The 15263-nt window shown below is 42.4% G+C and overlaps 1 protein-coding gene across 2 annotated transcripts in view; it reads right to left on the reverse strand.

Annotated features, from left to right (window-relative positions):
- Window positions 1–15263, reverse strand: part of Samd12 (sterile alpha motif domain containing 12) — a 389239-nt gene that overhangs the window by 179181 nt on the left and 194795 nt on the right. For both annotated transcript variants that reach the window (XM_038344117.1, XM_038344116.1), the window contains exon 4: window positions 1903–2043. In XM_038344117.1, coding sequence (XP_038200045.1) covers window positions 1903–2043 — 141 coding nt within the window. The remainder of the gene's footprint in view (window positions 1–1902; window positions 2044–15263) is intronic.

Consider the following 15263-nt stretch of genomic DNA (forward strand, 5'->3'; position numbering starts at 1 on the left):
ATGGCATAATCATGTACCCTTTTCCTTACATGATATTCATATGTAAAATATATAAAACTGTGTTTTTAAAAAATAGAGCCAAGCTATATAACAACTTTTCCATATGCTTTCCCCCCATTTCTCAAATCTTTTTCTTATGTATTCTTTAAAAGGTATTTTTAATGTCTGTATTATGTAGAGTTTTTCCATTTTAGAAAGAGTACCCAGACCCAGAAAGACAATTATCACATGTACTCACTCAGAAGTGGTTTTTAAACATAAAGCAAAGAAACCAGCCTATAAATCACAATCCCAGAGAACCCAGACAACAATGAGGGCCCTAAGAGAGACGTACATAAATGTAATCTACATGGGAAGTAGAGAAAGACAAGATCTCCTGAGTAAACTGGGAGCATGGGGACCGTGGGAGAGGGCTGAATGGGGGAGGGGTGAGGCAGGAAGGGGAGCAGAGAAAAATGTAGAGCTCAATAAAAAAGAAAGAGCACCATGATAATATTTATCATAAATCTTATTATCTCTATCCACTTCTTAGAAGAAACTTAAAGGTGTATTAATATGTCACATTTGGATTAGTCAGCAGACCCATTGCTATGACTCACTACCAGGAGTCTCTAGGGACGAACTTCGAGCAAGCATATTAAAGAGCTGACCCCGTTTCTGCATCCCTTTCCGTATATGTTATCCTTCTGCAGCACACGTCCTCCAAGCTCCGCATCATTTCCTCTAGGCCCGCGGTTCTCAATCTTTTCAATGCTTTGACCCTTTAATGCAGTTCCTCATGCTGTGGTGACCGCCAACCATAAAATCATTTCATTGCTACTTCATAACTGCAATTCTGCTATTGTTACGGATCATCATGCAAATATGCGACATGCAGGGGATCTGCTACAGAACCCCCAAAGAGTTCACGACCCACAGGTTGAGAACCGCTGCTCTAGGCAAGTGGACTATTACTGGGTTCATCTAAACGCAATAGCATGAAACTTGGCTGACCCAGATTTCTCCACTGTGCATATGATCACTATATTCTGACTATTGAAAACTACTCGATGCTTTCAAAAACACTTACTTTATCATCCTTTCATTTAAAATGATGCATGATGGGCAACAAAAGAAGAAAAAGTACAGTCGATGGAAGCTTATAGCTATCAGATAGTATGTAAACACATAAATTACGTATACCGGAGTTTTCTTCAAATTTTAGATTTTCTTGACACTTCAAAGTTGTAGGGATCTTACATGCTCTCAATATATTGACAGTTTTCGTGACATTATTTAGTCGCACAGCCTTAACAGTCCAAATTTAAATTCTCGGGTTTACATTTTAAATCATTTCTTTGCAAGAGGTTAACAGAGTCTTCAAAATCTCCTAAGTATATGCATGCATTAATTCAGTTACATAAAGGTACACTGAAAACATTTCCCCTCTCCTGGCCAATGAAATGCAAAGTAAAACAAAAATACATTAAAACCTCATCGCTATCACCGGGCCATATTCACCTAACAATCATTCAAATGCTAAGACCTCCTCAGAATTTTTGTTCAGATGAGGGCACTCTGGAGGGAGCAACGGGACCCTGATCGATGTGGCTGGTACTCTCTGGAGTGGTACAGTAAGCAGTCTATGTAGCTGTACGTGGTAACCTTACGGTTAGCGCCAATAGTTCCATTTGTGCGCCCATTACTTATTTATGCATCTTTCTCTCTGGTGGGCAGTGAAACTGGAAAGTTTTAGAGAGAAGTAGTCTTTTATTAAAGCTAGCCTACTTCTTTTTCTTTTAATGAAGGAAATTCTGTAAGGAAACAATATCCAATTTTCTTGGCTCCCCTCTGTCACAATGATCACATTTTCTGTCTTCGCATGTCCCCGTGCACCCCGCCCACCGGAAAGCAGCAGGTTACCTTGTGTGAGTAGCTGCAGGTTTCTGACTTCTTCCCGCACCTTCAGCTGGAGCACCTGCTGCAGGACGTGCTGGCGCTGGTTCTCCTGGATGATCCCCATGCGTTCCAGCTTCTTGTCTGTGAGTCTCAGCAGGGCTCGCCCTGCGGGGGTTTAAGAAATGGAGAGAGAGGCAAGTGAGCAATACCCTGGAGAATGGTTTCCATCTTGACCAAAAAAATAAACGTTTATAACTAAGTGCGGCTGACGTAGAACAGAGGTACAGATCCCCATGGTCTATGCTGACAGGATTGATGATGTGCTCAGGGAAAATCCACCTATGAAAAGAGAGCCTTGGCTTTTATGTAATAGTGGCACCCCTCAGTAGACCCGAACAATGAGGTAGGTATAAAATAGCGAACTTTAACTTGCATATTTGGGTCACCGATTACATATTTCCATGGAAACAGTGCTCTTAACTGGGTGATGGGCTCTCAGGCTGGCCAGTGGAACCTTTACTGACACCCCAGCTGCAAAACTAGATGCTCTCCCTAGGCTTATGGAAACTTCGGCAGCAATTTTTGCTTTCATGAAATACACGTGTAAGGTCTGGTTTTAATCTGAAGGCATTCACTCTCTGACTCCAGCTGTGGGGAGCTCTGCTCACCCCAACATTTGCTGAGGCCCAAAGCCCCCCCCCCAAAGAGGAGGGGCAAGAGGAGACAAGGGAGGGATGGCATTGAGGAGGGCAAAAGGAGGAGAGCTAGTGCTTATGATGCCACATATCTAGGTCCTGGCGTCTCAGCATGCCAACTCTGTTCCTGCCCCCAGATATCTGCACGTTTTTCTTCTACCTTGATTTTTTGAAGTCCCCAAATTATGCCCTACTGTGCATCTACCTTGAAATAAAAGCATACTTCATTCCCAGAGCTTACTCTGAGGGAGCGGTCTTGTTAAATGCCCACAGCAGTCTTTACTCTTCCCACAGCCTCGGCTGCCACACCTGTGAATCTGTTATCATTTCTATCAAGAGGCAGAGACGAAAGCCGCTGCCTGTGATCAATGCCAAGTCTGTCAAGTACAGTTTTATGTCGACGCTGGAGACTGTGAGAAGCCCGCACTCATGTCTTGGGTGTGTGCTGTTCTTTTCCTAAACACCACTCTGCCTTCTCTAATATTGGTGTTCAAATCTACATTAGAATTGCTTCTTAACAAACTGCAACTCTGCTTCTTCAGGAAGAAAGAACTTAAATGTTCTATCACCTTAGAAAAGCAGCCAAATAGCTAGAAGGTGAAGTTAATGGGCATTTCCATCAAAGGAACAAGAAAGACCATGAATGTAGCTGCTGAATGGGCAGTCTGTGAATAGGTACAGGTGGATGGAGTTGAGCAGCTTGGAGAGTCAGTGCTCTTCAATCTGCATTTTTCCCTTCCCATTAACCCTTCCACGGAAGACTGGTCAAGATAAGCTAGGTTATATGCCACATATGGTGGCTAAAATTTATATGGCAAAGCTCACTGGTTTATCCCTAGTGTTTTCTGTTTGTTTGCTTTTGAGACAGGGTCTTACCAAGTAGCCCATGCTTGCCTTAAACTTGAAATCCTCCTGCCTTACACTCATGAGTACAGGAAATTATGGTAGGGCACTGTGCCTGGCTTTATTCTGCATGTTAACTTCCAGTTTACCTCCTTTGAACTCGGTAATCTTGATAATCAAAGCAAAGGTAGAGAAAAGTGTTTAGGTATCTCATTTGACCAACAGAATGCTTGGCCTACAGTCATTTATTAGCTAGGAACAATGACATGGTCCTTTCCACTTTGAAAAAGCCAGCTGTATATTGTGACATGCAATGACTCCCTTCGACCCTCTGCCCAAAAGTGAGGTGGGTAGGGCTAAGGTACGCAGGAATATTAGATGGAAATATTGATGACATAATCATGGACCATTGTCTGGGGGGAAAGTGTGTGTGTGTGTGTGTGTGTGTGTGAGAGAGAGAGAGAGAGAGAGAGAGAGAGAGAGAGAGAGAGAGAGAGAGAGAGAGAGAGAGAGAGAGAGAGAGAGAGGTGGTGATATACAGCTTCTGTGGCATTCAAATGGAAGAAGCTCCATAAAGCTAAGGTTTGGTTCCACCAGATGACCATAGTGACCACGGAAAAGGAACAAGGAGACAAAAGCAGACACATTCCCTTTCCACTACCTTCTGCAGCAAGGTCAAGTGACAGCACTGGAGGATTTTATAATCTAGTTTGTTACCCTTCAGGGCCAAGGGGGCTTTGTAAAAGTGAGTTGAAACATAAGGATGCCAAGATGGAACAAAAATCACCCTCGCAGCCCATCACGTCTCACTACAAAGGTACAGACAACCAAAGAGGGCGAAATGGTCTGGCCGTGCAAACAGAAGTCAGAGAGAAGAGGCCAGGAGCTATGGAGTCCCCACAGATTTTAGAGACTGAGAAAGACTCCAAAATTGCTTCTCTCCCACACACTCCAAAAGTCATCCTACTACAATCTTTTGAACCCCACGACACCCATTTTCAAACTTCTGGATTTCACAAATGTATGATAAACATGATTAATTTTAAGCCTCTGTTTGTTACAGCAGCAGTTATCCTCATGAATGGAATTGATATCATTTTAATAAGTCAAACAGACTTGGGCAAGTTTAAGCCTGAAAAAAAAATCCCAATAAGGAGAGGGGAGGTGGGCACAAAGTCTCACCCCTGGGTGAGAGGATACTGGCAATTGATGGCTTCTGAGAAAAGGGGAATCAGTTTTCTTTAAGGATGTATCCCAGACCTTGTAGGTCAACCATACTCCAGGGGATGATCCCACAGCCAACAGTATTTTGGCAACATAGATTTAATTCAATTTTTTTCTTTTTGGACATGAAGTTACATGGGTAAGTAGATGGGAGTAGGTCTGAAGGAGCTAGGGGAGGGAGGATGTATATGATCGAAATGCATGTTTATGAATAAAGGACAAAGTATTGAATTCTCAAACAATGAATAAAACTATTATTTTTTTTAAAAATAACTCAGAGAGCTCTTTCCTTTTCCAATTTTTATATGGGGGTTTTAATGAAAAGTAGAGAACAGATGGTAGTTAAGTAACCTTGTATCCTGGGTCTGTCTGTGGAGTTGGCACTGGGACTTGACAGAGTGTCAAGGAAATCAGGGGAATGGAGAATGTCACTATAGCCAAGTGGAAAAGATAGGACACAGGTAGGAATCAGGGTCTGAGAAGAGGCCAGTACAGAGTTCAAGAAGGCCTAGTAGGCTTAGGGAGGACTGGAGATTGACTGAATGGGAAGTGTGAGCAGTTCTGAGCAAAGGTAACCCTGGCATTATGCCAGATCTTCCCTGGCTTTTCACTGCTTCTTCTGGGCAGAAAAGATTGGAGATAGGGACACAGAGAAAAGTCAAAGCGGGAAGTGATGGTGCCACAAAGCTGGGTGGAAGGGCAGGGGTGGTAAGATTCCTGGCTCTGTTTTTTATGACTTTTACAATTCCTAGAAGCAACATGGAGGGAAGGAGGGCCTCGGTTCCCACTCAGGTTTCCAAGCTCATCCACAATGGCTGGTGGCCCCTTTTATGAGCAGGAAACTGAATCACTGCTCTAAGAAAGGATGTGATGGAGGCAGGAAACCATGGTCCATTCCTGCTGTACTATCTCCAAGAAACATCTGGGATCTACAGAAGTAATGAAATAGTTAGAACTGAAAAAAAGGGGGGGGGGGTGATTAAAATGCCCTTCTTTGTTCCCCTTAATATTCTCATTCTTTCATTCTTTCAGTGCTTTCCTAAAACCCCCCAAACATTAAGCTAGCAGGTAGCATGATCAGATCACGGTAAACGTTACAGAAATAAGAGGTTGTTGCAATGACCCAACTTCTGTTAAAAATATTCATGGGTCCCCTTGGAGATATTGACACCGAAGAAATTTAGGTGTGGCATTCCAGTAGCAACCTTGAAAGCTTCAAATATTGCTGCATCTATCAGTCTATCCATAAAGGCATGATTGTGTGTGGTTCTCTAGCATACCAATTTCATAAACGTAGGCATGATGATTAACTTCATAAGCCAACTTGACTGGACCGTGAGATAGCCGGATGCTCATTTATTATTCTGAGTGCTTCCAGATGATAGAAATATTTATGCATTTTTAAATTTCATATACATGTACTTTATTTAAACTATTCTTCTCCTTCCCTCCAACCCTTCCTGTGTACCACTCCCACCCACCCATTCTGTCTCATATTCTTACCTTTTAGAACTTATTATTATTGCATACATGTATGTATGTAAATAGAAACATAAACACAACTTGTGTCCATCTATTGTAGCTCACATGTGTGTGCTTTAGGACTCACTTCTTGGTATTAGGTCATCAGTCAGGGGGCTCGTCCCTGGGGAAGACAGATTCTTCCTCTCTCAGTAATCATTAATCGCCTGTATCCCTTCATCTAGGGGCAGGGCCTTGTGAGATTTCACCAATGACAATTGGGATGTCAACTGACACTCAGGATTTGATTAAACACTTATGCTGCCCACCAATCAGAATTGGGATGTCAGCTGGCCTTCAAGTTTTGTTTAAACAATACACCACTGAGAGTTCATGGTGCCTCTTTCTTGTCATATGTAGAAGACACACTTGTAGCAGATGTTCTGGTCCTTTGACTCTGCCATTCTTCCCACCCCCTCTTCTGTGATGTTCCCTGAGCAAAACCTACCACAGCCACTTTCCTAAACCAATATTTAGCCAATTCTTAACACTTACGCTTTTCCCCACAGAGAAGAGTAGCTCATCAAAGAATCTTTCGCAGCAGATGGGGACTATTACAGAAAGCTACAACTGGGCAAAATGCAGAGAAACACTGGCCATGGGGTGCTTGGCCCCAATTCTTAGATCTACAACACAACCCCTACATCTAAGGCTCAGAGGCAGGTACTTAAAATGATAGGATGAGGCAGATTGCTTCCTATAATGTATAACAGCTCTTGCCTCTAGGCCCGAATGAGGGCATCGGCTTTTCAAATTTTGAACACGATGTAAGGCATTTGATTAGAAACTGTCAAATAAAACAAACATGTGAATCTGGCCATAGTAGATGGTGGGAGCTGCATTGGTTGGTGATGAGCATGAGAACACCTGCTGTTCAAAAGAACAGAGATCTTGAGGCTGAATACTTGACTTTCCTGAAGGTTGAAGGCAGATGAGGGCTTTGTTCTGGGCTTTAGACAGATGCCACAAACCATCAGCAGCTCAGGTAAGCAGGGGCAGGAAGGACAAATGAAGAGAAAGAACAAGTTAATAGTTTTCTCTGTTACTATACTAAGGTACCATGAATATGGGCCCTTGACACAGCAGAAATTTAGTCCATAAAGATGTGGAAACCAGAATCGCAACACGAATTTCACTGGGGCTAAAACTAAGGCACTGTAGGGCCACATGATCCCCAGAAGCGGGCAGGGGGCAAAAATATGGTTTTCAATTCTTTAGGTATGCTAGGGTTTATTTGGTTGCGGTAACATCACCATAAAGTTTGGCTTCATTTCACATCACTTTCTGCATATACATATATGTAAAATCTACTTCTCCTATATGACATTTGTGGTGAGCAATAATATCACGTGAATAATCCCAGGTAACTGGCTCATGTGGAGATCCTTAGTCACATTTGCAAAGATTTCTTAGAAGATAAGGAAACGTGCCTAGCATTAGGAACTACTGTCTTTATTCAGTCAACCAAAGCTGAAAGGAGCTTTGGAGCCCTTTGTGTGTGGCACAGGCGTCCATGGCCACATGGAGAAGCGAGGCTCAGTGAAAGTGGCTTCAGGCAAAGACTTAGGTCTGGACATGTCTCTGACCTTCAAGTCTAGTCCTGGGTGTCCTTCAGCTTGATAGACACCATCACCAGTTTCTAAGATGACGGTTACACGCTGAAGGTGTGAATGGAAATGTCAGGGTGGGCTGTAGATGTGGCCTCTGCATTGCTCCTGTTGAGATTTCTCAGTGCCCTTTTCCTGGGAGATGCACTGAATCGTAAGGCATCTTTTCTCCTGGAAATGATCCCTGGGCTAGTCTCCAGCAAATGGTCAATATGTATTGAGTGATTTCAAACTGAGTTAGTTCAAACCCACTCGCAAAAAAGGCGTAGGTTATGCACTAACCAGCTCTTCCTCTGAGGCTAACTTCAGCCCCATTCAGAGTGAGTAGCAACCAGTGTGGTGATCATATACCCAGCATTCTTTAGCTCAACCCATTGTGCCATCACTCCAAAATGGGAATATTTAGTCCCAAGAAACAGGCCAAAGCAGAAAATAATGAAAGCATGGGGTTATGAACTAATAGATATGGATTCATATTCAGTAAGGCATGATCTGAGTTTTAGCTTCCTCAATTTCAGACTACGGATGAAAACTACACTATTTCATAGACTGTAATGATAGAATAGAATAAAACATATGCACATTCTCTGTAACCTGGAACCACGGGAATGATGCAAATTTGGTGTCATGGATATTCTGCTGGCTGCTACCTCTTCACACTCACAGGACTCCGGTTCCTTCTCCTGTGACAGCGATAACAATGGCAAACATTTACTATGTGTTAAACACCGTCCTAAGAGCTTTACATAGATTATCTCATTTTTAATGATTCTTTGATAGTACCGTGTTTATCCATGGCTGATTAAGACCCATAAAACACCTAAAAGCTCTATGTCTTATTAGGAAGCTGCAGATTTTGGAGTGGCCATGCTGCTCAGCATCCTTTAGCTGACTGCTGGGAAATTCTTCACATGACCCTCACATCCTCCTTGTGGTGGATGGAATTGGAATGTTCCCCCCCACTCAATCCCTCCCCCAGCCAGGCTCTGGATTTGATAACTTGGTTCCCAGTTGGCAGCACCATTTAGGAAGGTTTAGGAGGCAGCACCATTTAGGAAGGGTTGCCAGAAGAAACGCATCATTGGAAGTGGGCTTTGAGGCTTCTCATCCAAGCACCATTTCCAGTTCGCTATCTCTGCTTCTTGCCTGGGGTGAGAGATGCGAATTCTCAGGAGTTCCTACCACTATGCCCACCTGCTGCCACCCTTCCCTGACACAAGGGAGATGGACTCTTTTCTCTGGAATGATAAGCCTCAAACGAACTCTTTTTTTCTCTAAGTTGCTTTGGCCATAGTGTTTTAACACAAAAATAGAAAGGTAACGAATACACACACCAAGCCTGTTTCTGCTAGTTCTTGCACAGGGATTGGGGTATGTGAATTGGAGGGTCTGTGAATGGTCACCATCTCTAAGGGTTGAAGGAAAAGGGGGGCAGTGACAGGGGATGGGGGGTGGCGGTTTTGACAGTTGCTTCTCAAGAGATTCATCTAGTCAATTATCACAGACTATATGCATATCATAGATTGAACTTGTTCTACAAAGGACTAGGAAGACAGTGAAAAAGAGAGATTTCACATCAGTGACAATCACTGTTTTTTTTTTTAAATTTTATTATTTATTTGTTTGTTTATTTTTGTGAGCCCCTGCACATGGCACCTTTGGTATTTCAGAGGACTTTGAGCAAAGAACAGAAGTCATTGAGGTGATTAGGAGGGAGAAGGGAATTCAAGGCTTAGGAAACAGACTCCGAGAAACAGAAAGGCGTATTCAGGAGCTCTGAGAATCTCTCCACTGCTGGGTAGGCAGGGGAAAGAAAGAGGGACGTAAAGAGGGGCGGGGGGGGGAAAAGGGGGGGGAGGGAAGGAGGGAGGGAAGGAGGTAGGGAGGGAGGGAGGGAGGGAGGGAGAAAGGAAAGGCAGGTAGGCAGGCACCTGTGGGTCTTCTGTGCTTCTCAGGCAACTCTTGGCCTCAGTTTCCCCCTTTCCCCCTCCAACAATAAACGAGAACACATGGGGTGGAGGGAATGGCATTTGTGTAGTCACAAGCCCCAATCAAGACCATTCGCACCTCCATTGCTTTTCTCTCTATGGCTTTCCTATCCCTCACTGTAAGAGAATTTCTCTTTCACATTTTGGGAGCTGCTCTTTTTCCTTTGGGGAAACTTTTAACAATTAAAAAAAAAAAAAGAATTCCCCTGTAGTATTTTTCAGTTCCTGAGAAAAATAGCACCTTCTTGCATACCGTGTTTATTTTATTTCCTGCCCATACCTTGCCACCATGCAAGCTCTATGAATACAGGGCTTCACCGAGGTTTTCAAGCCCCTAACCAGAGTGTGACTCCATTCTGGCACTAAATAAATATTTGTTAAATTACTGTGGCGTGGATGTGACTCAGACAGAGCAAATATAAGTTCCTTACTGAAACTGTCCTGGTTGTCAAGAGGAAAGTTCCCTTTCCTTCTTAAACCATCTCCCAAGGTATAAAACAATACTAGATTTGCCCTTAGAGGTTGCCTGTGTTGTCCTATGCAGAGAATCGGCCAGGGAATTAAGTCAACAGTGAGCAAAGCTGAGAGAGTCGTAGATGAGAAATAGGAGACCGAGAGGAAGCAGGTGGGGGTGGGGGTGGGGGTGGGGGTGGCGAAGACAATGTTATTTGATTTTTCCCAGCGCTGCCTTTGCCTGAGGTCAGACACCCTGAGTTTCTCAGTTACAAAAGTCAATATGAGATGGGGGGAGGGAGCTGAGTTGGTTGAATGGTGAGTGACAGGTTCTATTTCACGTGTCACTCTCCATTAAGCGGCCACCGATTCCCCGTTCCCTCCTGAAGAAATGACATCACATATAGGTGAATAAAAACCATAGGGCTCTGGCGTTTTATACGAGTTAGTCACTGGGCAGTGTTGGCCTTTGAATTATGGGTCCTTAAAATGCATTTGGAATTCACCTTAAATTTGACCACATACTTCCGTCTGTTTCCCATGCCCACAGGGTCCTGTCCTTATCCAACCACTCCAGAGGTCACAAATCCGAACACTTTGATTGCCAGGATAACGCGATTGTGAGAAGAGCAGCTCCAAGGGACCTTTGAAATTAGTTGGGCTGCACAGTTTGATTTTTCTCCTAAAACAGATTATTTCAATCCATTTTTTTTTTGCTCTGTAAAAGTACAGTTAGAATATGGGCCAACTATTACTACTGCTTCTGTTTTAAGTTATAGATAACTGAAAATTCATGAGTTTTATGAAATATACCAGTTTAAAATTTACCTATGTTTTTTGCACTACTAGAGTCAAACCAATAATCTGTCTGGGTCATCTTTGGCTCACAAATGGACACTTTCAATGTCTTGCCTTCCAACACCCTTCCCTCATTATGCCTCTTTTTTCCAGTGGACAAGAATTCAGATGGCGTTTTCTGTTTCAACTGACTGTAAGAAGAGAGTATGGGCTTTTCCATTACCTTCTGTGCAACCCGTTCTAAATTGACAGTTCACTGTGTCTAAGAATTGGTGAAGGGCCTTTAGGATATTTTATTACCTAACACTGCAAATTTATCTCCCTAACACCACAGCCCAATAGTCCTGGCTGGCCTCGAACTCAGAGATCCGCCTGCCTCTGCCTCCCAAATGCTGAGATTAAAGGCATGCGCCACCACCGCCCGGCTAGTCCTGATTTCTTAAAGATGACAACAACCCCCCCTAGTAGCATCACAAGCAAGAACTCAAAGGTCAGCTAACTCATTGGCAAGAAGGCAAGACCAATATATTTCCTCTCCCTTCTAACTGAGAGCATAGCCCACTGCCCGTCCTGGTCCTTCACTTGGAGAGACTCAGAATGACTGGCACCTGATTGGATGCCCTTCTTTGAGGTGAGGAAGAGAAGGGTTAATGGCAATTTGCACTGCGGCTAACTGTATGTAATTTACTGGGCTGATGGGAACTGCATATTAAAATTTTTTAACCAGTCTTAGGCAGAAAGCCTGTTTTAGGCAGTCTACTTTTTTGGCTGACTATATTCAGGTGCTGATGATGTTAATAGGAGGGAATTGGAATAATATTAATTTCCATCTAAAATATAAATTCAGAAAGAAACTACTTATAGTACCTTTCAAACTGAGTAAAAACATGGTCTTGTTATTTTTAGCCTCTTGAAAAGCTGAATTTTTTATTTTGCTAATTGCAGTTAGCAAATCATCTCCAAAAATTATTTTTAAAAATCCCTTAAAACACTTTTGGGGGGGGGGGGGCTTGTTTTAGTCTCTGAGAAGATTCAGTAATAACTTACCTCAGAGCGGCCAAAGTAGGGTTTTTATTTATTATCATTTAGTTAGTTAAGTTTAAGTCTCATAGCAACCTAATGGAGGTTACAGCTGAAGATTCATGGTAAAATAAACAACCTTGAAGGTCTTTCTGCTTTTGATGGGCAAACCAAACCTCAGGGTACATGTGCTTTTATTTGTCAGTAATCGTCCGCAGTGTGAGAGTCTTTGTTGGCCGGGTGCCACCAGGTGAAGGATGCCTTGCAAACTTGGCATGTTTCAAAATTAATTATTAAGAAGTGTGTGAGATGCCTACTGACAAGTATTTTCCCCTCCTCAACAATCTACTTACAGCCATAGCTACAACAGCCAAACACATAGAGCTTTTGTATATTGGAAAGAACAGGAACAGGGCATGTTGGGGTCAACAAATTAATTAACGTGAAATAGCACCCACGGCCAAAGACACATTTAAATCCTGGTTGTAAGGTAACTTTCACTTTATTTTAAAATTGGAGAGATTAATTTTATCTTATACATTTGTTGGCGCAGGTCTGTATGCACAAATGTACATGTGTCTGTGGCAGTTATTTAAATGTATATACATGTTTGTCAAGGTCAGAGGACAGCCTCAGTCCTTCCCCCGATGACGTTGACCCCTTTAAAAAGTTTTGGAGACAAGTTCCCTCGTTGGCCTGGATCTCATCAACTAGGCTAGACTAGACACTCAGAAAGCACCATGGATTTGCTCATCTCTGCATTCTCAGTGTTGGGATTACTAGCACAATGTCTGGTTTTTATTATTATTTTAACATGGGTTCGTAATATTGAACTCAATTTCTCATATTTTCAAGGCAAAACTTTATCTTCTAAATTACCTGTGATGTCCTCCATACCTTTCTGTATTCTCAAAATTTCATCAGTATTAGGATTAGTAAGTGACTGTTGGTCTAATTTCTTGTATGTACAACAGCAGAAACAGTAAGTGTTCTGGCTTTCACAGCACTTATGCAAGGTCATCAAGTCAGTAGTAATGAGCAACTAGAAATCTCTAAGAAAAAGCAAGAGGCCTTGAATTCGGAGGACAGGACTAATCTGTGCTAGATTACCCCTTTACTAGCTGCACAGCATGGGTTCAGCACTTGGCTCCACGCTTCAGGTTCTTGACCTGGAATGATAGTCTTCCTCCCCCCTACCCCCTTGCCCTGTTGCGCTGTCAAGAAATCACTTCAGTCAGCAGTCTTGTTGCTCCAGGAAACTTACCTCAGGAAAGGGAAAACAACCCACCCTAGACTGTGAGGGGAGCTGTGTAAATCACACCCAAACTATGACAGACATCTGAATGGTGGGACCCCGACAAATACCTGGAGACCATGCACAAGAAGTAAGGCTGAACAGGGAGAAACAAAAATCTACTTTTTAAAACATGTAAAATCTCAAAAGGACATTATGATTGGGAGCGCTCTTGACCCTTGGGTGACTGTCTTGTGTGTCTCAGGATACTAAAAGGTAGCTGTCTTGTGTATTTTAGGACACTTTGTACAAAATCTCTGGCTTTTCATCTAATGATGTCTTCCCACCTGTGCCAATTAAAAATGCCTACAAATTCTCGGCAAGTATCTGATGGAGGCCAAAGTTGGCCCTTTGTGAAGGGCCACAGATCTAGATACTTGTTGTTAACCAACCATTTCTGAAAATGCCAACCCAAAAGGCAGATACCTCAGAATTTAGTCATCAGACTTATGTGAACGGGGAGGCAAACCAACAGAGAAAGCGGCGTCAGAAACTTTCTAATCTATTCACACCAATTTCATCCACGGCACTACCCTAGGATGGAGTCTTAATCTCGGTGTTACAGGAGAGGAAAATGCTGCTGCTGGAGATGTACACAGTTAAAAAACAAAGTGCACAAATAGCAGAATAGGGATTCCAATTTAGCTCTAGTAAAAACTTCCCTATTTTTGATCTTGGACATCTTTCAGAACATTTCAATGGACATATAGCTTGAAGGGCCTTGTGAATGGAAGAGTAATGGAAGTTGACTCAAGTTTAATTATTAATTAAATTAATTAATTAGGAGAATGAATTAACTGATTGGATTTCATCTTTACAACGCCAAATCCAAATTTGAAATTAGACCAAAACCTTCACTTTTTTACAACTTCCTCTTTTATTCAACTTATTTTGCCCTGATTTCTGTTATTGTTTGTTCGTGATCATTACAGCTTGAGCTTCTTATGAAATGTAACGCTCATCTTACTCACTTGTACTCACAGAGAATGGAGCGCTATTCAGAACAATGCTTTGCAATTCTCTGAGGTTGGAGGACCTACACACAATAGTTCTAGAACACGGACGCTAGTACAGCCGTGGTGCTGCATTGCTTTCTTTTAACTTCACTTTAGATGGTGTTTTCATTTTTGGGTTTAATCCTATTTCTTGCTGTGTTTGCAGAGACCTGACTTTAGAGAGAGGAGCCTGGGCATTAAGCATGATGCCTACACAGGCTGGTTCTATGAACATGAATAATTCACTAACTGCTGCTGAGTCACAATTTCCACTTCTGTAAAGTAGTAGGATTGACTTTAATTGCCTTGGTTTTTTTTTCTGCTAATGTATAATAAAATATCATTCTCCTTTACATAATAAATTACATAAAAATATAAATTTCTAAATTTAAAAGTGCCTAGCATAATACTTGATGCCATACGCTTATTTCCAGTTAAGCTCTGTATAACAGTAGGCCTTACATAGGGCTTGCTGTTCCGTTTCCTGTTTCATCACTGGGACCATGCCCTTCTTCTCGTCTCACCCCTGGGCTTGCTTTTGATGAAGTAACTCCAGCGCTCAGCAGTGGATGGGTATTCATTCAAGTCTGACTGAGTAAATGGATAACTTTGTGTGAAAAGGAGGAGATACCATCCCCCAAAGGAGATGAAGAAAAGTGAAGGGGGTTGTCCAAAGATACATGGTGAGCACATGTCAGAGCAGAGACTAGAACCAAGACGCCACTATTAGGAAGGCTACAGCTGCTTAATTAGGCAATTATTTGAGAATGAATGTGTCAGCTCTTAGGCCAGAGGCTGAGTTAGGGCCCAGAATGCAGTCCATGTAGTCTATACCCATATTTACAGCTCCGCAGGGAAAACAATAAAAAGCAAAAACACGACTTAGATAAAGACATCATTTCAGAACAGAAAAGAATATAGGGCTTTTCATAAGAATAAAATATGCA

This window comes from Arvicola amphibius, chromosome 9 (assembly GCF_903992535.2).
Source record: "Arvicola amphibius chromosome 9, mArvAmp1.2, whole genome shotgun sequence".
Lineage (NCBI taxonomy): Eukaryota > Metazoa > Chordata > Mammalia > Rodentia > Cricetidae > Arvicola > Arvicola amphibius.